This window comes from Drosophila miranda, chromosome 4 (genome assembly GCF_003369915.1).
Source record: "Drosophila miranda strain MSH22 chromosome 4, D.miranda_PacBio2.1, whole genome shotgun sequence".
Classification (NCBI taxonomy): domain Eukaryota; kingdom Metazoa; phylum Arthropoda; class Insecta; order Diptera; family Drosophilidae; genus Drosophila; species Drosophila miranda.
The window spans coordinates 17,539,413-17,565,520 of NC_046677.1; the positions used below are offsets into that span (position 1 = coordinate 17,539,413).

Genomic DNA, 26,108 nt, shown 5'->3' on the forward strand with positions numbered 1-26,108 from the left:
TTTTCGCATGTGGTGGAGCACCAGGGGGGCGGCACGGGGCACATGTCATCAGGCCTGACATCTGCGTCAGCTGGCGATCAAAGTCAAATTAAATTGAAACAATTTTGTGACATCACGTCGGCCCCGGGCCCCCGGCCCCCTCTTCTAGTACTCATTTTCCTCTAAACAAAAAGACTTTTCTGCTTATGCCAATTATGGCAAGAACTCGGAAACGTGACCAATATGTGGGAATAATTTTCGGCGGCATTATTTTAGGGCTTAGAGAAGTCTCCCTGGCAACTGGCCAAAATTTAATGGCGCCACTAATGCCAAAGGGGAGCACCATAATATGCATGTGAAAAAGGAAACAAGCTTTTACCATAATGCGGTTTTGTGCGGATAATATAATGGTAAATTGCGTTTCAACCTGGATTTTCCACAGGAAAAACCAGCGAATGCTGGGCTAATCCATGGATTAGCTCGAAATGTATTCACAGACGCATTTATCTAATTTGCATTTACATTAATCGATTGACTTGGTGTTCCATTCATTTATTAATGTGTTAATTACTTTCATTAGTGGTCTGGCCACCACTGCGTATGCGCGATATCAAGCGCGGCATCAGTTGTTCGGCGAAGGCCGCATGGAAGCTTCGACCTGCGACGGAGGACATTACAAATATTACAAAACTATTTTTGAAAGGAATTTCCCAATGATTTCTACAAAGATTTGGCTGTTTTCTCCCACAGTTTAAAAAATGTTTCCGCTGGATAAAGAGATTCCGTATGTCCACCTCTACTACATTGGCAGGTACTACCTTCAGGTAGCTCCACGGGATTGTCGCGTTGCCGATGTCCCTCGTGGTCACCTTACGACTGCTGTTCTTGACGCACAGCTCAGCCCACAGTTCTCTCTGTATTTCAATAGGTACTTAATCCAGAACTTCAGCTGAGTCGCCTAGTCCTTAGAAGCTTTGGCGATGAACATTTTTGCTCCAAAGATTCCATAGTGTGGCTTTCGGTGCAGTCCAACACATCTGGGCGAGGTAGATGTCCCACAACAAGCGCCTTTTTATGATATTTCAGATACCCCACGCTCCATGGTTTGATCTCTTCTATGGCTCCTACTTTCTCTATTGGCTGCTTCTGCGTCTGGACAGATGTGCACTGTCTTTGTTATATATTCACAAATGAAAGTTATACACTTACAGGTGTCTGGTGCATGGCTTAGGGTATCCTCAGCGCTCTTTACTGGTGTATTACGGGCGGCTCTTGGACAAGTTGGGAGCCTGCTTCTTCGATTTACCACTCCTTGACCTAGCCAGCGATCGATTCAATCGATTTAAGCTCGAATCTTATGGGAAGATCTACCCCATCATTTGCTACTCCGTAAATTTTCCAGGCCTTTGAGCAGTAAGGCTAGTTGATATAAAAGTGAATAAATATCCAGAATTACTGGGAACTGCATGCAGAAACACTCACCCTTCCTATTGGCAACTTTCTCTGGTGTAAAAGCTCGATATGCGACCGGGTGCTGGTGATGGATGTCTTCATCAAAGCCACGACCTATCTGCCGTATTTGATCAGAGGGGACTCCAGCTTTAGTGAGTTTTAGCTGAGTCACTTAATAATTATAAATGGAACGTAGAACCCACTCCGACATGACAGTTACAATCGTTCCACTGATGAATAGTTGCCTCGAGTGCATCGAGTGTCGTTCACAACAATCACTTCCAGTTCTGACTACAGTATGAACTCATTCGAGTGTCTCACGCGACGTTGTCTGGCCGGAGTGTTCTGGCTAATGGGGCTAGTGCCGCTGCCCCCCAGCTCCCAGCCCTGCTCCCTGCTGCTGTCCTTGGCGATTCGCTGCTGTTGGATTGTGTACCTCGTATACCTGCTGGCAGTCGGCATCGGCTTCTGGTCGGTGGCCACGGAGAGTGTGGGCAATGTCGTGGGCACAATGCTCTTCATGGGCAGCACCGTTTTGGGTCTGCTGCTCCTCCTGGAGAGCGTGCTGAAGCAGAAGACCCACGGACAGCTGGAGGACCTGCGCTTCCAGTCGCAGCTCCAGCTGCAGCGCCTCGGGAGGTTCGGACGAGGACGCCAAGCCGCGTACCTGCTGCCTCTGATTGGGACCCAGTTCGTCTGCGATCTGGTGAGAGTCCTGATCAGCGCCGAAGTCGGGACAATGATATCCCCAGTGTTCTTGATCTCCCTGCCGCTCATGTGGCTGCTGCGCCTCCGCTACGTGCAGCTGGTGCAGCACGTGATGGATCTCAACCATCGCTCGCTCCAGCTGCGCCGCTCCCTGCTCGCCCTGGCCACGGGCAACGACCTCTGGCAGCCGTACGGCGTCCAGGAGTGGGCCCAGCTGCAGACCCTCCGGAAGACCTACCAACGCATCTTCGAGTGCTACGAGGTGCTTAGCGACTGCTACGGCTGGGGCATGCTGGGGCTGCACCTGGCGACCAGCTTCGAGTTTGTGACCAACGCCTATTGGATGCTCACGGGACTGTACGAGGAGCAGAACCTCTTGATCCTCACCTTCAACGGAGCCACCGCCGTGGACTTTGGCACGCCCATAGCCACTCTCTCGTGGTACGGCGATGCGGGGGCCGAAAATGTAAGTACACAGCTTGTAGTCTCTACCAATTAACACTGACAATGATGGATCTGATTTGTACGCCACTTGAGTGCCTAGCGAAGGGCTTGACTCGTGTCAGTAGTCATGTTTCCCTTGAGCAGAAAGCAAGCTTTCGCGCGAGTGGTCCTCAGGTTTCTCCACCTGGCGCTCTCCGCACTGGGCCTCAGATCCAGGCGACACAGTCGGCCTGTCCAGTGGCTTCAGTTCTGCTGCTGGCTGTGCTGGTACACAGCGATTTGGGCCCTGACTCTGCACAGAGCCACCCGGACCGAGGACTGCGATCTGGACTGTGTCCTGCGCTATGTCCTGCTCGTGTGTGAGACCGGGTCGCATGCCATTATCGTGACGAACAGCTTCCTGCAGCAGGACGACTCTGACTCGCTCGAGTGCTGTGATCCTGTGGTGGGTGTCACTGTAGTGGGCCTCCTGGTGCCCATCGTTGGAGCTCAGTACTTGGTGTGCTCCAATCTGGACAAGTTCTCGGCGAGAGTGATCTCGTATTACTGGAAGACACTGCCCAGCTTCCTGGGCCTGCAGTTCCAGATCATAGCATTCATCGCACAGGTCATGTATGTGAATCTGCGCGTCCGCCTGGCCCGTCGCCAGTTGCAGGCTCTGGCCCGGGAGCTGGCTTGTAGCTGGCCCCAGAGCAAGCTGCAGGCCATGTATCTGGACCATCAGACGGCTCGGTTAGTTGACCTGAAGCGGCGCTACAACGAGCTCTACCATTTGTACTCCCGCATCAACGAGAGATTTGGCTGCAGTCTGCTGATCATCTTCATTGTTTTCTTCGCGGGGTTCGTGTGCAACGCCTACTGGCTGTTCATCGATCTGCGGACCACGCCCTCTGGGCTGTATCCCATCTTGCAGAACTTGGGCTTCATCGTCAATGTGGCCCTTCAGATGTCGGCCGCCTGCTGGCACTGCCAGCAGAGCTACAACCTTGTGAGGCTCTATCCTCCCGACTTCTCCGTCTACTTACTTTCCTAACACCATCGTTTCAGGGTCGCGAGATCGGTTGTCTCATCTCCAAGCTGGTGAAGCCGCTGGGCAGCAGGCGCTACAACCATCTGGTCAGTGAGTTCTCCCTGCAGACGCTGCACCAGCGCTTTGTGGTCACCGCCAAGGACTTCTTCAGCCTCAATCTGCATCTGCTGAGTAGTGTAAGCGAATGGCCGCCATCGAGTGGGGGAGTGATGAGGCTTCAATCAATCCATTTCAGATGTTTGCAGCCGTCGTCACTTACTTGGTCATTCTCATACAGTTTATGTTTGCGGAGAGGAGTGCCAATGCGTATCCGGGATAGTGGATAGCAGAGGAGCGATGCTGGATTCCGCGAACAATCGTTTGGTAATTGTGGGATGGCAAACCGCAAATAAATAATTAAATGCATAGAAACCATTAAAAACTTAGATGCAGATGCTTATAAGATTAGAAAAATACATTTTTGAGCTCCCGCTGAATGCCTATAATATATAAATATATATCTTATGATTAAGCCAATTAATACAATATATTCCTGCACTCCGTCTATCCCATTTCCTCTCTGTATAAAAATTAAACATTAGGCGAAGTTTCTAATCAATTTTAAGAACTATTTGCATACATCCCACAAGAATTGAAAGCTTAAACAAACAATCCTCGAGCGAGCAGTGTTGAAAAACACTAAGAGACACCAAAAGTGCCGGAATAAGCAAAAATGAAACGCTATCATAAGTTCCTAATCAATTATAAAAGTTATTTGCACACATCCCTCATGGCAGGGCATCCCATCCCACACGTCACTGAAATCAGACAAACTTAAACAATCCATCCCAGAGCAGTGTTGGGAAGCGGCAGGAACATCGCGATGCCGACTAGCTTTGTCATAGTTGCCTCTGTGGCCCTAATTATTTATGCCGCCCACGCCGCAGTCCCCTCTCCCCAGTCCGGGTCGGAGCCGGAGTCGGGGCCGGGTGTGGGTGTGGGTATGGCCTGGGCGAAAAGTTAGATTGCGCAAAGTTTTATCTTCGCTTTCTTAAGCGCATTTTACAAGGAGGAGGCGGGCAGAACTACTTCACGCATATTAAACTGACATTTCACAAGCAGAAAACTTTTTCTAATATGCAAATTCATGCCGAATACCATGGAAGGGATAAAGCTGAGGCAGAGGCACAGGCAGAGGCAGGAGCACATCCTTGAATTAACACGTGCGAGTTCGCATTAATTTGTGTAAACTGGTGTTGGAACTGTTCGGGTTCGGGTTCGGGTTAGGTTTTTCGCATGTGTTCGAGCGGCCCCCACCCGAAGAGCAGTTTTTGTCGTTAGCTATGCAAATGCCGAGGCATGTAAATATTATTTACCACACTGGCAGATGCTCAAGATGCTCGAGATGTAACTGTGCCGGCACTTGTGGCCCAAAATTAACATAGAACAACTGAAACAGTCGCCTATAAATATTTATGAGGCTCCTCGATTAGCACTCGTTTTAGCCAGCCAGCGACTACTTCTAGGTAATCGTTGGAAGGGGGTTTCATAAGCCTGGCCTGTACCCCTGGAACCCCTCGGTTCTACGAATCGATTATTATATTTAAAAAGATGAGAATCGCTTAGGCTGATAATATTTTTAATACCTCTAATATTCTATTTATTGCAGGACCATCCCCAAGCCTCGGAATAACTGCCATGGAGTCCACTGGAAATGTTACCCATACAGTAAGACGATTTCTAATTTATTTACTATATTTATGATCAGCCTGCGGAATCCTCAAGATGTTAGAAAGCAGGCTGATTAATCCCTTACCACGATCTTCAACCCGTGATCCATCACCCAGAAGCGTGTCAATCCCTCTGCTTGTACGTTGAAACCTTTTCCAGCCAAAAATAAAGTAAAATGTAGCAACCTTTCAAGTAATTTTTAATGGGTCTTCAGTGGATAAAATCCCAAAATCAAAATCACTTTTGATCGATGGCAAGTTTTCCAATCGAAAGCAAGTCTTGTCCACTTTTCATCGCTTTTAAAGGCTTGGGCGGTGGCAAATTTCTGCACAGCAATAAGAGGTGTGCTAAGAGCGGTCTAATTGGTTTTTAGTGAATTATTAGCCAATCCAACTTTTCGACTAATATAAACTTGCATGCATGAATATTTTATCCACTTTACAAAGTGTTCAACTTTTTTGATGAATTTTCAATTCGAAGGCTTTGTCTTCACTCACAGCCACCGGCTGGGAATCATTTTTGGGGCCGAAAGTTTTTAAATATTCATAAAATTTGAACAGACGAACAGAACTTTGAAATGAAATTAGTCAAATGCACAAAAAGTTCATTTACACTCCATATACTCGTGCGACTCGCCCGGAAGCCCGTACTTACACAGTCCATTGTGCCCGGGCCCCGGGCACGGCCAAGCCGTAAAAGTTAGAATAAATTACTAATTAATGCAGGAGTATCGGTACACACGAGTATGTGTGGGAGAGTCGTCTCCGGCCGCAAATCCTGCCGCCTGCCGCCAGCCTGGTTTATAGTTGGCAATCGCAATCTATTGCGATTTGTTTGTTCGTTGGAAAATATGGTTCTCCCTCTGTCTCCCCAGCCCCAGCCCCAGCCCCAGCCCCAGCCCCAGCCTCTTGCTGCAACGGACGTGCGATGTGCGAAAGCGAAATTGAAGTTTTATGCTAATTTGCAGCCTTCATAGCTCTCTCGCTGAGCCTAGGACCTTATCTGGCTGTCGGAGTCCTGTCAACACAAGGCATTACAAGGCAATTACGAATTTGTTTATGGCACTGGATCTCCTCGTCGACTTGCCACTTGGCCACACATCCATCCATCTTCCACCGGCTGCTCAGAGAAGGGATACGGATACCTGGAAAAAAGCTTTCGAAACTGGATTCAATTTAGACCAAGGCCTGGCTTATTTGAGGGCTTTTGAAGGTACCTTTCCCTGTGAGGAGAGCCCACAGGAATCATTCAGCCCTTGCCACAAGTCATGAATTATAGGATTTTATGAAGGTTTTAGCATTGGTGCTGAGAGTTTAGAGAGCCTGAGGAAGGTCAAACCACAGCAGTGATATTAAATTATTTCCTCAAACCCTATATTTCGATATGAACTGTAGCTTCTGTAGGAACAACTATTTTGGAATGCTTCTGCTAAAATCCAATCAAAAGTCAAATATTGATAGCTTTCCTTCCCATATAAATGTGTTTCCTTCATCAACGATCCGTCTGCCAGGACATCTGAAGGCTCGTTGTTTCTCTGCTGTCTCCAGGGCGTTTGGAGACTCATATATTCCTCTCTGGCACCAATCATTTCACAGCTTAATGTCCACCTCGACTCCCCCCTCCCACATGTAGAGTTTAATCAACAACTACAAGCATTTGCTGGGACACATGTACGCACGAGTACGGTGTGTGGCAGATGGCCCATAAGTCAAGCCTAATAAAATTCCACTCTGCCAAATTCGAACGACAAAAGTAATCTCCGACACTGGCCCCACAAGGAGCCCCCTCCCGGACACTGGCTGAGAGGCTGTGGAAAGGGATAGAGTGGGTTGGGGTGGGGTGGGGTTGGGTGCGGGCAAAAAGTGCGTCACTTAAAACTTTTGCACTCACTTGACCAGAAACTTTTATTTTCTGTTAGTAGATTTCCCACGGGCAAACCAAAGAAGTAACAAAATGAGGGGCCATATGGATGGTGGCGGGGACGGGGACGGGGGCGTCTTGGCGAGTGAAACTTTTTCCGTGTCCACAATTTGAAAATATTTCACAGTAATATTTTATTTTTGCAGGGGTTTTTGCCCCAGGTCCCCCCCTAAATCTCGGAGGTAATCAAAGATTCGCACAATACTGGGTGTACGCCGGGTATACGCCGGGTGTACGCCGGGTATACGCCGGGTTTACGCCGGGTATATGTATTTAATTACTGTCCACGCCACGGGCCGCGAAACGGATCCGGCTTAAATTTCAAGCTCGTTGACAACGCCGAGCAATAAAAATGGTGAAATGGAGAAGTCAACGACAAAAGAAAATAATGAGCGATAGTCGAGAAAGAGCACAAAAAATGGGGAAGGAAAAAAAAGGTAAAGAAAACTATATAAATAATTCAGTATAAAATGTCAGGAGCACTGGGGAGCGTTAGCCGGAGACGACGAGTCCGCGCTACCTCTAAGATGCAGTCAAGGAAGCAATTGTATTGTCTGACTGCTGTTTTCCACTTTGGCCCGCCACGCCCTCCGTCCTCAGCAGTATCCCTACGCCCACGAGCATCGCATCCGCCCGCTGCTAACTTGTTGACGTTGATAGTCGTACGTGCCGAAGGTGAATGGCATCTGTGGACGCGAAATTGAATTCGTGCCTGGCAAGCTCCGCACAGAACTGAATTGAGTCACAGCACGGCGACAGATCCAGGAACTCGGGCACAGAACAGCAACAGGAGCAGGAGCTGGAGCTGGAGCAGGAGCAGGAGCAGGAGCAGGAGCACGACTAGTGACAGGAATAGGGATAGAAACGGACAAGATGTGTCAGGTGTGGCTGGGACCCAGGGCCAGAGCTAGAGCTGACTTTGTCTGCTGACTTCAATATTTTGTCGCATTACGTTGACAATTTAGATGTTTGTCTCGCGCATTCTCGCAGGATTCAATTTGGAGCAAATGCAGGCCGTCAGCCGGGGAAATCTGCAAAGTTAACAGGAAGACAGCACCCAAGAGCCACCTCCCCCCAACCACTCCCCAAGAGTGAGGCAGTCCCCAGCCAAATGTGAATCCTAACATAAACATCAGTCTTGTATGGCCTGGCCCTAGTCTTGTCATTCATTAGAGGTGTAATGTCCCAAATCTTTCGCCTAAAAATGGGACTTAGGGGGGGGGGATAGTAGGGATATTAGGGATAGTAGTTTTGAAATTATTTGAAAACCTTTTTAATAGTAATATGTCATGTTCCACAGAAATCAAATCAAAGATTGTAAGAGATTGCATTACCTGTGTGTAATTTTCTAAGAAATATTTGTTATTTTTTCGAGTTATGCAGAAATTTATCCAATTAATATTTGAGAATTATAAGAAAAGGCTTTACTCATTTCATGCCAAAGGCTTAAGGCTTTATAGGTTCTACTTACAGAGCTATACAATAGTAAAGTCGTCACAGGCATATGGTTATATCCTGTATAGCACTAGTACCATGAAAAACCAACTTCCATTCTCGTTCGCAGCTCTTTTTGCTTTCCAAGTCTAAAATTGGCAAGAATTTTTTCAGCTTTTTTCCTCTAAAAGAGTCACATGCTCTACGAAGACCCTCTCCGGAGGACGGGCAGCTCCAATCTCTTCACTTCTGACTCCCATTCGGTGGGAGTGGAGACCCACGCCTCAGATTGCCATGTAACTGTCGCCGTCAGCCCGAGAGCCCCTTAGCCCGAGTTGGCATTTCATTGTTGTGCTTTTCTTTTACCATTTTTCCCATTTTATTTATATAATGTCTTTCGAATGCGAGACTCTGCAAGTGTCGCTGCAAAGGGGGTGGTGGGGGGGTTCTTCTATCAAAGCCCAGGAAACACGTGCGGGTAAAACATTTTTCAAGCTTTTAGCGCTGCATACAAATCAACCCCGAAAAACAAAAAAAAAACCACCATTCACAATAATTTGTTGAACTTCATAAGAGCCAGTGCTCGCTCGGCGTTAGTTGGAGGAGGATTGTGCTCTAGTCCCGAGGGTGGGTTGTGGTGGGGGTGGGGGTGGCGCAGCACTCAGCCAGCTGTTGCATTATGTAAAGGCCGTCGTCGTCGTCCCTAATAGATCTGAGAATGTGGGAAAACTGTGGAATGAAGTACCAGGCGAGCAGGAAACTGCAGAAACCGGCAGCGGTTATGGCTGTGCCGTTTTTGTGGGCAAACCTATTACGGGCTAATTGGGTTTTATATGTACGCATAATATAAAGCACTTACTTATCAAACTCCACTTCCGTATTCCGTATTCTTTTCGCAGCGAGCTGCATATGCGAATGAGCCCATTTAAATGCCGCAAATGCAAATTAATTTAATTGAATCCAATTTGGCATTCGCATTATCTTTCCCATTGTTCCCTTAATTTAACAATTGCTGAGAGTGTGGGACAGGCAGACAGCGTGGGGAGGGGGGAGGAAATGGAAGAGGGCTTTTGTGGTGTGATGCTTGTGGGAAAGATTAACCACACAGTGGAAACTATTCAGATAATACAAGATTTGAAGGCGTATGTATATAGTTTTTAGACGAATAAACATTAAAATGCATTCCGAAAAATTGAAGTAGGAGCTGGTCTTCTTATATATCTAGGGAACTTTAAAAACCATTGATATTTGAATATAATTCCCTAATTCACTTCTGAATTAAACTTTTCTCCAGTCTTCAAATGGGAAACAGTCCCCTTTTGCCTAGAAACAGGGTTAAAATAGTTGAAGGGGACTGTTAAAATCAGTTTTATAGCAAGAGGGGAACTTTATCCGAATACCTCTGTACAGGCCACACCAAACTGTTGCTTCTCTAACAGCCGACGAGCATAACATTTCGGCGAAACCCACCACAGCACAGCACAGCAGCTCGGGGAGAGAGTCTGCGCAGAGCAGAGCCCACTGTCGTCGCGACGGCCCGAAGGCGAGCCACTCTTGAGCGAGTGTGTGGTACGCTCATTGGCGGGGCGCTCGTTCCGATGTCCACTCGCTGCTCCCGCCGGAGAACTCTGCCCGGCCGCACTCGCATTAGCACTCGCACTCAGTTGTTCGAATCGCGTGGTTGATGGTCGATGGTGAATTCGTCCGGCTTCGGTTTTCGCCGGGTCCGCTGAAGCTACGAATGTACGAGTCTGAAGCACGTGTGAGAATTGTCGAACCTCATGTCAGCCCAGATTGCAAGAGACTAGGCAAATACTCGTCTGTGCAACATATATTAAATCGATTTGAGTCCGCACGAGATTCAAAACTAAACCAAAGTCAAAATATTACAATAATTGCCGTACTGCCCAGCCCCGCAACACCCCCACCCCCCGCACACACGCACAACCCGCAGGGACGATTGTGTTTGTTTGTGTGCGCCCTGGCGACATCTGTTTGCGGGAGTGTGTGTGTGAATCCAATTTCCGCCGTACCCGGCTTTCAGCAGCGTTTATCCGCCGTGCCGTGGCGGCCCCGATTTTAATTGCGCCGCCATCCCCATCGGAATTCTTCCTTCAAGTTCAGGGCCGGAACGGGAAGGCCCACTGCCTGCAAACGGAAAATAAATCAGTGAATGGCTAAAGGTAAGATGAAAGATAATTCAATATGGTCTAAGCCTGGCCACATTCCCGGCAGATTTCTTCTTTATTTTTCGGTAAAAGGCCCATGGATAATCAAATTATACACGAGTTAAGTTCATAAGTATTGAGATTTATGGCCTGCTGAAGAATATTTCATGCCCCGCACAAGAAATACAATAAATACACCCAAAGTTAAAGCTCTCTCTCTCTTGCTCTCTGTTTCGGAACACATCCTGCGGAATTTAAAGCTGAATGGCATTTTAAATTTATTGCACAAACGGCCGTATATAAAATTTCATTGGATATGCGCATCATAAACAACATCCAGCACCGGAAGAGACAGCATATTAAAAATGTGACTATAACCTTGGCTCCGAAACGAATGTGGGTTATGCCCGTCCTGTCGGAATGCCAGGGTCTCGAACAGGACCCGGCCAGAGCAACCGCACCAAGGCCACAGCACAGCCGCCGCCCCGCCGCCCCGCCGCCCCCGCCGCCGCCGCCGATGCAATAACAGCAACACCAAAAGCAACAGCATCGAGTCGTCCAGGGTCCGCCTTTATGGCTTGTCCTAGTCCCTGTGCTACGCTCCCTGTTTGTTATTTGTTATTTTTACTGTACACATGACAATAACGCCGGCGGCGAGTGCTGCAGCAGAGGCGTGACGGCATGCAATGTCCGGACAGGGCGCAGGGGCCCCAGCCATCGGCTTGATCCACCCCAGACCAGGCCAGAGCAGAACCAACCCACCGGAATCCAGCCCAGTGCCTGTGCAATAGTTTCAAGTGGCTGGGCAACTTTTTCCATTATGAATGGTGCGGTTGCGCTTTTTCCATCCATTATTTACGAGTTTTGAGTGCAAACTTGTTTCGCCAGCAAACAAGTGGCGGCCAGAGGATTAGAACACTCGCTCGACCGCTTTCACACAGTGGGGGAGGGGGAGGGGGAGGGGGAGAACTGCCACTAAGTGCAAAAGTTCCTGGCATAAGCCAAAGGCAAAGCCACGCCTCATTCGGAAATATCCAGATAGCCAGGAAGTGCCTTGAATGGCAGAATCAACTTTTCACTATTGTTTATTAACGATTTCTTGTCAAAAAATATATATTTCCCACTGCATTCATGGCATTCATAGCACAGCATATCAGTTTCTTTCGCTCAAAGTCTACATATGTTTATATTCGTATAGAAAAGATCATTTGTTTTTATGCCCCAACCGCAATGGGTTGTACACATCTAGTATTACCTAGAAGGAAACGTTTCCGATCTGGTGAAACGTTATATAATATTAATGAGCATCATTAGACGAGTCGATATTTGCCTCTCTGAATGTCTGTCTTTCTTGATAATTCTAATTCCCAAAAAAAATGTCGAAAATCTTGATTATACGAAGAAACCAAAAGCACAGAAGCATTGGGTATGACCATATCTACCAGAAGGCCGTGTCTCATTCATATTACAACCTTATTAAAGCCAGAGTGCCTTGGCTACCCCTTCCAAGCGCTTACTTCTTCTCCCTATCTCTGTCTCTCTATCACTGGTCGAGGGAACCGAGATGTAACGGCTGGTTTTGGTGGGAAGAGCGAGAGAAGGGGAGGTAGGGGAATAAGCCGTATGGAATCAAATAAAATATTCTGAAATTCTAATAAAATAGGGGACTATCTGGAAATGGGATAGATATTAATTATTATTATTACCACATTACTAGGAATCGTGGTGCCTCTATTTATATCTCTACTTTTCCCATCTTTTATAATTATTGGGGGACAAAATTGAAAGAGATCGCGGCTTCCTTTGCCAGTCCCACCAAATGGTCGCGTTGATTGTGTTTTTATTATTATTAATCTTAAGACGATTAAATAATTGTTTTCTAATATTCCTCTTAGGATTGCTATGCGGAATTCGATTCGGAACGATTAGACAAACGATTTTCAATGTATCCATTAGCATATTTTGAGACACACCTCCTCGCAAGAGTACCGCTCCTCATATCGAATCAATTTGGATGCCCAGTTCTATATTTAGTTCGTGGTTATATATCAAGTACACCTCAATAACATTTACCTGCTGGTTTTATATCGATTTCGCCTAAAGAACGCGCTAGAATAAACCCCTATTCGTATGTTCTTCTCGGATCTCGGCCAGGGGCGATCTCAATTCTCTGCTGTAGCCAATCAGTACTCATTTTACTCGTTTCTGCAAAAGAATCAATGTATTAACGTACCTCTTTGATATACAAATCTGAGCGCTTATCTTTAAGTCGTTTCCATTGTAAAGAAAATTCTCTTTCTGGAATGCAATTTTCATAAAAAAGTTTTGCTCGTTTCTGAGGCGGATCGATGCATTTATGCGTGAGCATAATTTCGGAAATCACTTGGGTATTTTGCGAAACAAAGTCTGAAGTTTTGCCAACTTGTTTCACGCACTTTCAGTGCATGCTCGTAGGCCAGGCCGTCGCAATCTGCCGCCACACACACACACACACACACACACACACACAAGCGCTCTCGTGCGCAGTGGGAGTGTGCTGCATTCTCTGACATTGATAAATGATTTTCCCCCCTAAAGTTTAGCACAAGAAAACCCCAAAACAGGCAGGCGGGTACTAGGGGGAAATGCATTCATGGCAGCAGCAAAATTGTTGTTGCTCACTAAGCCGTGAAGCGAGAACTCTGGAAATTTGCCTGCTCGCCCGAAATTATCGCAGCTCGGCGTACACTTGAGGGGCAGTGACAAGAGCAAGAAAGAAGAAGAAATCATAAATAAAATATAGCAGTAGATATAGACTGTGCCGGGTACTTGTACCAAATTTAATTATCCTCACAGCCAGCCATAAGAAGTGGTCGACGCAGGCAGGCAGGCAGGGGAGGGGAAGGAGCGGAACCGGCAGAACCAAGAAATTTCATTCACTTAAAACTCCAGAACGAAGTTCTTCCGAGCGAATGCAAATGAAAAACCACAACGCATGCTCAAGCCGAGTTTTCCGTTTGAGTTTTCCTTCTGATCCCCCCCCCCCCCTGCCAGGCCCCTGGTTCAACATGTAATTAGAGTGCGAGGAATGCGCGCAGTTGCCAAAAATGTTGTGGGCGTGGGCGCACTTTGATGTATGTACGAGTATATCTATGCAGGCAGATACATACAAACATACATATATATATATAGATGTAAGTACTGTACCGTAGAGGACCCTCTGCAGGAGTCGTCTGAGCCATCTGGCTCTAGTTCTGGCTGGCCACAAAAGTTCAAGTTTGCCCGACTCCTACGCCGCCGCCGCCGCCGTAGCCGCAGCCGGAGGCACGATGATGCTTGTCTGGCGCTGAAGTCCTGCCTCGAGTGGCTCCGCCTGGCGGCTCCGGCACGAAACTTGTGTGTAAATTGGACGAATGTGCCGTTATGTCGATGTGTTGACAGCCAAAAGTGCACCCAAAAAGGGACGAAGAGAAACAAACTTTATTTCAAGTTGAAGATGCACCGAGGAAGAGCGAGACAGAGAGAGGGAGGGACAGAGGTGGATGGTGTGGTCAATGTAACAGTTTTCTTTTAAAATTTCGGTTAGGAGGAGGGCAACGAAATTGGGGTGACAGTTTAAGGCCTTTCTGGGATATTTGGCATACAAAAAAACTGTACCATTCCTTTAAGATCCGGGAATCGAAGAAGAACCTTTCAACTTCCAACATGTGGGGTTCCAAGAGGAGTTCTAATAGTTTATCTGGGATTCATGAAATGCTTCTCCCCCCCCGCACATTGAGTAAAATATTTAGTTACAATTTTTAATTATTTTTAAACAATTTTTTTTCGCCCCAGAAAACTCATGGAAGTTCTCGTTGGAATTATTGGCAGAGTCATATTTTTTCATTGATGATTCCAATATCATTTTCCCCGCAATAAACTTCCGCAACTGCTTTGCCGGAGATCCCATGCTTTCCTCCCATTTAAAATGAATGCCAAAAAGCATCATTAAAATCCCACACCCTCCCCACAAGCCCCCCACCCACCAAATGCCGGCTAGTTTATGTCCGTATTGTACGGCGTAGACAGTGCGGAATAAATTACTTTTGAAATTTTTGCTCTTTGTCAATAAAGAATGGAGAAAAAGTGGAAAAGCATTGCGCTCGTTCACTCGCATTATTAACGCACATAAAACTCACATATAAAGTGATTTAAATTTATTAAATATAAAACGAAACTGCACCGCATCGCCCCGCACCGCCCATCAAAGATGTGAGCGCATAACAATTGCAATAAAATTTAACGTGCATCGATAAAAAGAATATCAAGCCGAATAAAAACAACAAAAGCCACAGCCGATCCGCAGCGGAGAAGAGAACTTCATTACTTGTTTCCATGAATGGAAAAACACACAAAAAAAGTTGGAAAAAAAAAAGAGAGAGCGCAGAATATGATGGAAAACCCACTCACAATGGGCTCGACGGAAACAAGAGGCGGCCCCCCTGAATGGAAGGGGATGGGGAGGGGATTGCCGTGGCTTTATGCATTCAACAAATGAAGCGAATGAGTCGAGAGCTGTCTCCACAAAGGCCGGCGTTAAATGTTTTATATTTAAGAGCCGCCCGCCAAACAGCCAATATGAGCAGCGGACTGCCCATAAAGCACTCTCCGCAATGAATAATTATAATTTTCAATTTTAAGAACATTCTCATACCACGACCAGACTGTTTAATTGCTTTTCCTCTGCGCATCGATACAGAAATTGACTTGTCGACCGTCCATCGCATTGGCTAAAGAAAATTATGTTCTCCCAGGAATTCACCTTCAAAAGGAGTTTAAGTACACATAAGATGCTTATGGATGCTTTCTAAAGCCTGATCAAAGTGCAATTGGATTGGAGAGAAAGACCATTTGAAAGGCCGATAAGCAAATACAAAAATTGGTCTCCTTCAATGCTCATTCGATGCATAATTCATGCGGCAGGCACAAACACATATGAATATAATTTTAATGCAGCACTGCATGCAAATGAAACGAAATTGAAACGTGGCTAATTTTCTCCTCGCCTTTAAACGAAATCAATGGCAGCTGTCGACACGACATGCTCCGCCCCGTCCTGCCCTGCCCTGCCCTCCTCCTTATAGCAGGGGGAGCTCAATAAACATAATAAATAATAGAAAAATGCGCATAGAAATTGCCATTGGGCTCGCTTCGTGCCTGTGTCCTGGGAGAGTGGAGGAATGTGCGTGACACTCGCTCAACTCTTGGGCTTTGTTCTACAGAAATAAAAGAGGATAGGAATTGCCCTTGCAGAGCTTCAAGGGACTATAGAGAGGTATAGAGACCAACCCAGACTATAGACTGGACTATATATCTACTTTTTAAGATCTCTCCGAGGTAGTACTCCGATCGCACCATTTCGGGGGTACCTGGCAGTCGACTCCTTGCCCCGAACACGCTGAACGCTTCCGCGATATAGATTTTAAAATGTGTGCTCGCTCTGGGGTCTTTTGTATTATTGACTGCGACATTTATATGGCACCCAGTCGGCCATATGCGCATTTTCACATCATAGACACACGCGCACACCCCGCCCACACGCAAAACCAGAACCTGGGAGTCAGAGTCCGGGATGGTAGGCCTGGCTGTCGCTGGCATTTCAGCGGCTGACATTCTGACAAAATTTGCTGAAACAACAGCAGCCGCGAAAGCGGTTTGACAGCCAATAGATACACACACAGAGACTGCCACACACAGATGCAGATGCACATGCTGAAAGGCTTTCACTAATTAGGCAGCACTTTTTCAATTAAGCGCAGGCCAACGGCACGTAACGAAACAAAACGAAACAAAACAAACGTTGCAGCGAAACACAAAAAGTGTAAAGAAAATAGATGCAATATTAATGAATCGGAAATAATTGTCCGATATCAAACAAACAACGAGGCCATGTCGGAGATATTTAATAGTCACCCGATGCCGCCACAAAATAATTACCCCCGAAAATAATTTACTATGAATTAGATACACAAGCAAACAGAATGAAACAACAACAACAACACGCATTTTGCTTGGAATAAATTGGATGTCGAATTTGTTGTTTAATTGGAAATTTGATCCGAAATGGATTCCTCTAGTAATACCCCCTCCCACACGCCTCTGCGTCCATTCATCTTTCCTGCTGGTTTTTGCAAGGGGAAAATTGAGCTTTTCTCAACATATTAAATTTCATCAATATGTACCTTTCATTTCCAGCAACAGCATCGTTATTTCTGAAAATAAAATGTGTCCCCCAGCCGCTCCGCTCCCCGCCTCCACTGTGGGTTGTGGGCCATAGGAATCCCAGGTTTTCCATCAATTAGTCGCTGCTCTGTTCGGGGAGCACTCCAATCGAAACCAGCGTTTCGTGGTCATGTTTGAAATACATATTTCACCATATTTTTCTTCAAGACTTGTAGTGTAAAAGGATTTAGCTAAAGCCGCAAGAAAGAGAAGGAAAATCTTGGCGAAAATGCAAGGCAAATAGGAAAATGCACATGTATTTTCCAATATTATCTGTAGACATTGTTGCTTGAAGGATAGCCCTTAATCGATTGAATCACCGGAAGAGTTCCACCTTTCATGATGATTGCTTTCATCGCTTCATAATTGATGTATATGTCCTCTCGTTTAATTGGTCTGATGAAACACCTTGTTCGGCTTTCACCGAACACACAGCCCTTATTTAAAAACTGAAATCTGGAAACCTGGCAACCTAAACCGACCAGAAAATCCAAAAACTGCGCTGAATGGAGCAGAAAATGCGCCTCTGGCGAACCGTAAACATATACGTACATATTTTCTGTGTTCTTCACAACTATTTGTTGAACAGAAAAAAAAAACAAGAGAATTTAATGGAATAGAATTCTCCTTGCACTCGAGCAAAGTGTTTTCGGGGGTAAAAACACAGCCAGGATCGACGGAAATTTAATTAAACCACAAAGAATTCACTTGATTGAAAAACATGGCAACAAAAAAATAAAACAGAAATCCTCATTGTTGGAAATTCTTTAGTGGCATAAAATATGAAATTCATAAAATTGTAATACTGGCATTTGAATTAATTAAACCATGAGCAATGACAATCATCGGAGTCAGACAGGTCACCAGGTGTCCTCCATATATGTTGAAATATGGCCATCTAATAAAAGATATTGGCCACGTCTCGAAATCTTATGTTTTCATACCATTATGTGGGGCGGGGGGGGGATGGAAATTTAATAAGAGCCAAGAGCTTTTCTGCACATTCAAAATATTTTGACAAGTTTTTCAATAATGCAATAAAGTTGGCAACGAGCCCCCAAGGCGTTGGCCAGCACAGGCCGCCAAGGACGCTCCTGATGAAATGAAAATATTGCCCACAATTTGTTAGGACACGAGGACCAGGACCAGGACCAGGACTGGACTGTCCGTGTTCGCCATTTGCTTTGCGGCTACTTGTTTATCTTCCTGAATTACTTTCGCCGCTCCTTGGAGTTCGGGGAAGTCCATGAAAGAATTTTTCAATAGGCCAAAACGACGGACAGGCAACGCATAAACAAATAATAAAAAAAAAGCGCAGAAGAAGTAATCGCGACCCTGGCAACGACCTCTGGGCCACTCATTTGTCAACGGGCGCTGCAGGACGACCGGGAAGGCAGCGAAGCCCCGGGCATTCATCTTGGGCACATGGCAACCAAGACATATGGCCGCCCTCCAAGTGCGACAGGCAAATCCCGTCCAAAACAAATTAAAGTCGCACTTTAAGACACAGACAACAAATCAAGTCGACCCGAACAGACCCGACCAGGCCAGAGGCAAGGCCAGGCCCAGTGCAGAGAGCCAGACCAATACCAATCGAAACCAGAACATTTGATTTGACAACAGAACCAGAGACACACAGAGAGGAGAGAGAGAGAGAGGGGGACAGGGGACAATTTTTACAAGATTTACCTGACCGGCATAAGTAATCAGGCCTGACTACGGGTACGGATACGGGCCTGGCAGGGCCAAACGAGTTCTAAACTGTCGTCCGAAAACGATTTGGACACAATACTCGCATCGGACTGGAGTCGGACATCAGAGGGCAAGGACAAGGCGCCATCAATCGGCTTGTATCCCTGGGGTGTTCCGTCATCGATTTACGATCGAAAAGCTCAATATTTCCGGGAACCAAAGGTATGGGCTCCTAGATAAGCCATCATATTTTGATATCTCCCCGAAGCAGGCCTACCCCGAAGGCCATCAAGGCACAAAAGAGTACATAAATGGTGGCCATATTAAAGTTTAAGAGTTTCGAGGAACTGGGGCAATATCCTAACCTGAGACCGGGCCTATCCCATGTCCGTGTCCCCGTCCGTGTCGATGTCCTCATACATTCTGCAGCGGCAACTCATTAAAAAGCATTAAACGCCAGGAACGGAAGCCTGGAGGCTATCGGACGGAGACACGCTTCCGTTTCTCTACTTGAACTGCTCCTGCGCCCATCCTCCCCCCACCACTCGTGTGCCCGGACACAGATTTACGGGGCAAAAGTGCGTAAAGAAAGGAAAAAGACAGAGACGGAGACGGAGATTTCGCCGGGCCAATTGTGCAGAAGAGCAGAACTTCAAATGATTTATCGCCAGATAGTTGAGTTCAAAAGCGAAACGCAAAGAGACAGGCCGCCCAGCTCGCACAAATATTTATTTATAAAATTGTTATCCCAGACCCGATCCCAGTCCCAGTCCCAATCTGCTGCTTTGTTTCGTCCTGGGGCGGTCCTTGAGCCGCGTGTCTTGCTCATTGCCAGGCATTCGCTCATTTTCAAATCGGATTTTATCAACTGAATGCCATTCTTGTGCAAATATCTTATGCCGCTGCCGCCAAGGATAATGGCAACTTTTCCCCATCATCCCGGGACTCTCTTGGCCTTAGCGCAGGCTCAGCTTCGGCTTTGGCCCAGTTCATGCAACAAGGACAAGGACAGGAGCAGCATCAGCTTTTGTATGGCTTTGGAATTACTTCGAAAGCGGAAATTGATTTTCCTTTCTTATTGTGCACGGTTTTTCGTGTTTTGTGTTTCTGTTGCTCTGCGGATTCCTCCCCCTTAGTACGTATCTCTCTCCTCTCCTGTACACGCTTTACATATACATAATTTGGTGGAGGCAGTGGGTGGGGGGGGCATCTGGTATCTCACTTTCCCTTTCGTTGGGAGGCCTTTGGTATTATTGCGATGATAATGCTTAGATGATTATAGTCCTTCCATTAGAGCACAAAAAACACCGACTAAAGAGGCTAAATACTGAATGGTAGTTACCAGGCCAGGCCGTTTCTAGGCCAAGTTATCTGCTGCTGGCCCTGCTCTGCCCTGACCTGGCCCATTCATTCTCGCTGGTGTCGGGCCTAGTCCTCCGGCGAGGACGCGTCTTTGACATTATGAATGATCAGCATAAATTTCGCTCCAAAGCCCAGATGCAGCTGCCGCGTGGACCCAAAAAAAATTCGCGGGAAACGAAAGGAAAATCCAGATAACTAGCTCAGAGATTCGTTTCATTTCCTTTGTACGTGAGCCACCATTTTTATGCAATTCCGTGTAATAATTCTCTTTGCTTGTCGCCTTTTCACGCATGAATATTCATGTCCAGATCGGGCGACGCGACATGACTGTAAAACTGTAGAACTTGGGGGGGACTGGGGCTGGCTAATGAGACCCACTTTGTGGCAGTTCTTAAACAAATTTCGAGTCTGGATTAGTTTATTCTCCAGTTGCCCCAAAAGGCAGCGAATTCCTTGCCACTTGAATGGCCCCCAAAAATGTTTGGGAAACAAACTTGCACAATGGGCCGCCCCCAATAAGAAGGAGCAAATAATGTCAACCCCAAAGGGGTGGGGGAGGGGAAAGGGAGTGGGTGAAAACTAAATTCGGTTTACATAATATTGCTCATAAGATATTTTTCGCACATTCATTGCCCCACGCCACCGTCTTGGACCCGGACTGGGTCTCGGGGTCGTGTCGGGACCAAAACTAGGCCACACTCCAGTGCTCCTCAAACACAATTTGAGCATAAACAATAAAGTAAAATGACAATGAAGCCGGCGACGACGAACTTGAAGGGAAAATAACTTGAAACTCGAATATTTACATATGAAACGAAAACCACCCACGCGACACGAACAGACACAGGACCCCGGAAAAGTAAGGAAAAATGTGGTAAATTGTGTGGGGAGTGTGGGGGTGGGGATATGGATCAGGTTGGAACTGGAGCTGGGGGGGCAGCAGACTAAACAGCACTAAATTAATTCTGCACAATTTGCATTAAAATATGCAAATAAAAAAGTGAAAGAGACAGACACAGAAAGGAAGTAACCGTTTAAGCCCCCACCCCCCACCGAACTATATGGTCTGACAGGGGGATACCAAGGCCCACCCCCCAACCCACACCCAAATAAATACATACACCAGTGTATATAGTATATATGCCCAAAAGTGAGCGTTAAACATATGTGTGCTTGAGTGGCTCCAGACAATGGAGGAGAGCAGGTTTCCTTTTAAATTTCCAATGTGCCATTATTGCTTTAATGGGCCCAGAACCCCCAAGAGGTTTTCGGAGCACACCCCAGCTGTGAACTGGGGGGTGGGGAGGGGGATGGGGAGTGGGGGCTGCAGCTCAGTTATCGGTTGTGGGCTAGCTGGAGTGTTTCGATTATGAAAGTGCTCGGGCAGGAAACAAACACACACACGAGGCCACACACCACATCCTTGCAGTGGTGGAAGGGGGGGTGGGGCGGCTGCAGCAGACCCATGTCTGACTGGCTCGCCGGAATATTACACCCCGGGGCAGCCGCAGCAGCAGCAGCAGCTCGCTGCAAATTTGATTGTTCTTGGATAGCGAGTACGGTACCCCTCCGCCGCCGTTGCTGCCAAGAAAAGGGGCTCCGAGGAGCCCAGGAACCTGGCTCCGGCGTCGGTATCCAATGAAGCATGAAACTTTAGCACACTTGCAACAGTTTCCCATTTTTTTCCACCCGTTCCAAGACCGCGCTCCGCTCCTTTCCTTTTTTTGAGAAATATGTTCTGTGCGACTTTGGTAATCATCTGTGGGTGGACCTCGGAGGCAGTATATATATAGATACATATGTACATATCTTCTGGGAGAGAGAGAGAGATGGATACAAGTGGCATTCAACGCGAGAGAAATGCGTGCAGAGTGAAGTGGCAAGAAGTTGAAACACTTTCAAACACAACAGCAGAACAGCCAGTGTGGCTCCATTCCACAAGCCAAATGCGATTCTCGTCGATGGTTTCCCAATAACCAATTCCTGGGCCACTAAAAACTCCGCCTGGATGTACTCGTACATTGCTTCAAAAACTCACAGCTGCTGCTGCTTGAAACTCTGCTTTAGGTTCAAGTTAAAGATATAAAGAAGTTCCTACGAAGTTGGATACTTCGCTCGGAAATTCCACTTGAACTTTCCCTCGTGTTCGAATTTAATTTTGGCCAAAATTCAGGGCTTAGGTGAACTGTTTCTGTGCTGCCTTAAGTTTAAGGCCACCTCCTATAACGATGGACTTGAAATATTAAAATTAGAGCAAATAAAATTCTAAAAAATATATTAAAATCCGATTTAAATATTAAGAATTACATTTTCCAGAATTAATAACAAAAAATTATATTTTTAGTTTGAGAAAAAAATGGAAATAAAAATAAAAAAATTCGTAAAATTTTGGGAGAGTGAAATAGAAATACTTTTTGGATGTTTTACTTCTTCGAACACGACTTTATGCGATATTTATAATGCTTTTCATGTGACCGTATCATCGGTATTTTCCTAGAGTGGCCGTATATTTATGGATCTGTTAGGGGTTATCCTACCACTATTTCTTTAGAATGAAGCAGTGTAAAATCGAACATTTAAATACAAAAACCCATGGCAAAAATCGTATCTCACCATTGTGGCCAGTCCTTGTTCAGCTTCAATTGAAATCAACTCCAGTTGGGATGCCCATGGACTCTCTGGAGCGAGCGCTAGGGCCTCCCTGGAGAGCGCAAACATGTCAATATCCGCGCGGCTATGGCTGTGTTATTACCGTATTGCTACTCCCAACAAATATGAAAGCTGCAAAGCCAGAAGCCAAACGGCTATTATTGCTGGCCCGCTGCACTTCGGCACATCGGTACATCGGCGAATGGTTCAAGTGCATGTAATTTTTGTCGATGGTTTAGTTTTCTATACACAATATACGGCGGATATGTGTGTGGGGCAATCGATTTTTAATAAAAACTGCAAACGAAATCTGTAAGCATATTGTTTGGCTATAAAATTAAAAACCAACAATGGCGTGTGTACACAGAATCGAGAGTGCGCTCCGTGGCGCGTATAGGAGGGGGAGACCAGTGGTATTAGTAGCCATTTACAGTTACATTTCCCAGCAGTGGATACCCAATACCCAATGCCCGTGAATCCAAGAGGGTATATTCCATCTAATCCTGCTACAAAAAGGCCTGGGATGGCTAGCCATGGGCCTTGGTGGGTATCTTCTAGTCGAGCCATTGGAGAGCATTGTTCTCGCTATTCTTCCTCCCAAGCAAAACAATTTTTACAGATGAACGGATTTTTCATTGTTTTCTCTCTCCCCCTCTCTCTCTCTCTCCCTCTCTAGGTGGGTTTATGCCTCTCTCTTTCTCCTGTTTCCTGGCAAATAAAAACACGATTTTAGTTAATTACCGTTGGTGGATGGTGGATGGTGGCTGCTGGATGCTGGATGGCGGATGAGGAGCTGATGGAGAGACATCGTCTGCATTTTTTCCCATTGCTGATTCTCATCTGATGTTTTCCCATTGGGCTTAGGAAACAGCGAGAGAGAAAATGGAGGGGGAACAGAGGAGCAGGAGGAGAACAGGGGGAGGAGAAGGAGGAGAGGAGCAAGAACAATGCAGTCAATTGGCTAAAAATGAGTTTTTATGGGATTTGCATATTCTGAATGGGGAAATAAATGTAAGCAAAGCCGAGAAACAACAAAGTGGGCTCAAATTGCCCTGCAGTTTTGGCCCAGTCGCCTTTCGATTCCTTTCGGAGCTCCTCATATTGTTTGCTTTCGTTTTTCTGCTGTTGCTTCAAAAATTTGCATTTGCATAATTTTAATTTTTATGATACTCGACTCCCACCGACTCCGGCCACCGAGCGCTGTTTTTCTTAATTGTTTCTTGTTAAAAGAATGAAGCCACCGAAACAGCCAGCCCCCCAGCCAGCCATGCCTTCCGGGCGGGGCAAGTTCATAAAAACAGAACATATTTAATGCGCACAATTACTTTGCATACATTACGGCCGTAGTCGTACTCCGGACTCGTGTGCTCGCGCCTAACACACTGCACGCGGATTTGTGGAGTCGGCGAGTGCGTCGGCCGTCTGTTTATGGCCCCGGCGGAGCTCCCCGTCCGGTTGCCTATATAATAAAAGCGTAAACACGTTTCCACCATTGACCAGCCGGGCTTCGGCCCATTACAATGGCGCCAAGGCAGAGAGTCGGAGTCGTAGACGTAGACGTGGAAGGACCCTGAGACGCCGTCGGGCAACCACCACTTACGCGTGCCTGGAGCGAATAAAATTGGCTTTTTGTTTGGGCAGTTTTATGAATTGTTTCAATGCTCATTTACCGGTTGGCCTAATGGGTGCATTGCCTCCACCCACACACCCAATGGCCCACACACATGGCTATAATATGCGGTCCATAAAGTGCAGAAGTTTTTCCAGTTTTATTGCTGGGTGTCGGCACAAATAGATGTGGCATCATTGATAGAAGATTCTTGCGGTGGGTGGATGGGTTGAGCTTCCTTTAGGCACTACCAGCAACAGCCTCATCCCCACTACTCTCTAAATAACTTGTTTTCCATCTAGATATCTTCCTATTTCTAAGCTGTTTCCACCTCTTCCCACATAGATACTGTCCAGTTCGTCAAAAGTTTGATCGAAATGCATGTTGAGAAAGCCATTTCCTCTTCAGTTTTCCAAAAGTTACCCAAAAAAAAAAAACAACTTGGGCAGCCGTCACTCATTAACGCTCCAGTCGCTCCACTTGCAAATCAATTATCTGGTATGCCAGAAAAGTTGAGAAAGCATCAGAAAGTCGTTGATTTACTTGTTCAACATTCAACACTGGATCCTTCCTGGAGCACCCCCTCCTGGTCGAGTGCACATATCAAAGGGAACTCAACAATAAACTGGGCTAGGAATGCCAGAGTCGGCTCTCCCGACACGATTTCAATTTGCTTAGCTGATAAATGCCAAAAATTAATTCAGCCAGCACACAAAATGCCTCGTGCCTCATGCCCCATGCCCCATTCTCTATCTATCCACGAGTATGGTATGTGTATGTGTGTGTGTGTGTGTGTAACTAGAAAATATTTTCACTTTTTGCTGTGATTCGTTGGGGGTTTGGGGGGTCAGGGGGTCTCCTCGAGCACTCACTGGCACACACTGATATTTATGTAAAAAGAAAGAAAGTTGGCTTTCTTCTGGCAGTGTCAGGCACAAAGTTGCACCAGTTCTGCATCGCCTTCACGTCCGCCCGTGCCTCCCCCACCCCCTCCCCCTCCGTTACGTAGTAAACGTACTAAATAGTTTCTCACGTGACTTTTGCCCATAAAAAATGGCTTTATTGCTGCACACGTATTCATTAATGGCAGCAATGAACCCACATGTGAACTTTGCTGCAGAAGTACGGTACGGGCATGCTTGAGGAATGCCCCCCCGTGGCAGGCCCCCGCCTCCCTCCCTCCCCGCTGCTGCTGGCTGCATTCAGAAATGGTTGCAAGTCGTCTGCACAGGAAGTGCATATTAATTGTGAAAATTTGTACGGATATTTCTTCGAAAAATAGTTGCCCTCCTTTCGGTGTGTTGCTGTTGTTGCTGGAGCCAGAGGGGCCGGAATGGGGGAGAGTCCGTAGCCCGAACTCTGGCTTATTCCGTAAAATTCCTTAAATCCTGCATTGAACGTGAGCTTTGAAAACCTATAACAAGGAAACTGGAATGAATAGAGACCTCTGAAGGTTGGCAATAAGTGCTTCCGACATGGAATGTGCTACAATATATTTTTATATGTAACAAATATAGCAAGATATTGCAGATCCTTTGAAAGCCTTGATGGCTTAGCTACTGGAAAGTTCCTACGGAAAACATTTCGTAAATTTCGTATAGGAAAGTATAATAGGAGAACACTTTAAGAGAGTGATGCTATGGATCTCTGAAGAGAGTGCTGATTCTTGGATCCAATAGCAATGCAACTGTCTGTTTATGTACATAGGTTT

The 26,108-nt window shown here is 46.4% G+C and overlaps 2 protein-coding genes across 3 annotated transcripts in view; both read left to right on the top strand.

Annotated features, from left to right (window-relative positions):
• Window positions 1-1,133: 1,133 nt before the first annotated feature.
• On the top strand, window positions 1,134-3,981 carry LOC108164202 (gustatory receptor 23a). Of its 2 annotated transcripts, none has more exons than XM_017299832.2 (3): window positions 1,134-2,605; window positions 3,631-3,789; window positions 3,849-3,981. In XM_017299832.2, exons 1-3 carry the CDS (start codon window positions 1,730-1,732, stop codon window positions 3,930-3,932), a joined length of 1,119 nt encoding a protein of 372 aa, XP_017155321.1. In that variant the 5' UTR covers window positions 1,134-1,729; the 3' UTR covers window positions 3,933-3,981. The 2 variants fall into 2 exon arrangements, with proteins under 2 accessions (XP_017155321.1, XP_033248485.1); XM_033392594.1 differs by lacking the exon at window positions 1,134-2,605 and adding an exon at window positions 2,711-3,571.
• A 6,270-nt stretch (window positions 3,982-10,251) lies between these two features.
• The window catches only part of LOC108164146 (protein O-mannosyl-transferase TMTC1), a 43,681-nt gene continuing 27,824 nt past the window's right edge, over window positions 10,252-26,108 (top strand). Inside the window, 1 exon segment of the mRNA XM_033393424.1 lies at window positions 10,252-10,860. The gene's annotated coding sequence lies outside the window, so the exon portion shown is untranslated.

Bases quoted from the DNA above. Each gene is read 5' to 3' on its own strand.
- LOC108164202 (XM_017299832.2), top strand. From the start codon at position 1,730: ATGAACTCATTCGAGTGTCTCACGCGACGTTGTCTGGCCGGAGTGTTC. The intron at 2,606-3,630 runs GTAAGTACACAG...CCATCGTTTCAG, and splicing joins GCGATGCGGGGGCCGAAAAT to GGTCGCGAGATCGGTTGTCT. The intron at 3,790-3,848 runs GTAAGCGAATGG...AATCCATTTCAG, and splicing joins ATCTGCATCTGCTGAGTAGT to ATGTTTGCAGCCGTCGTCAC.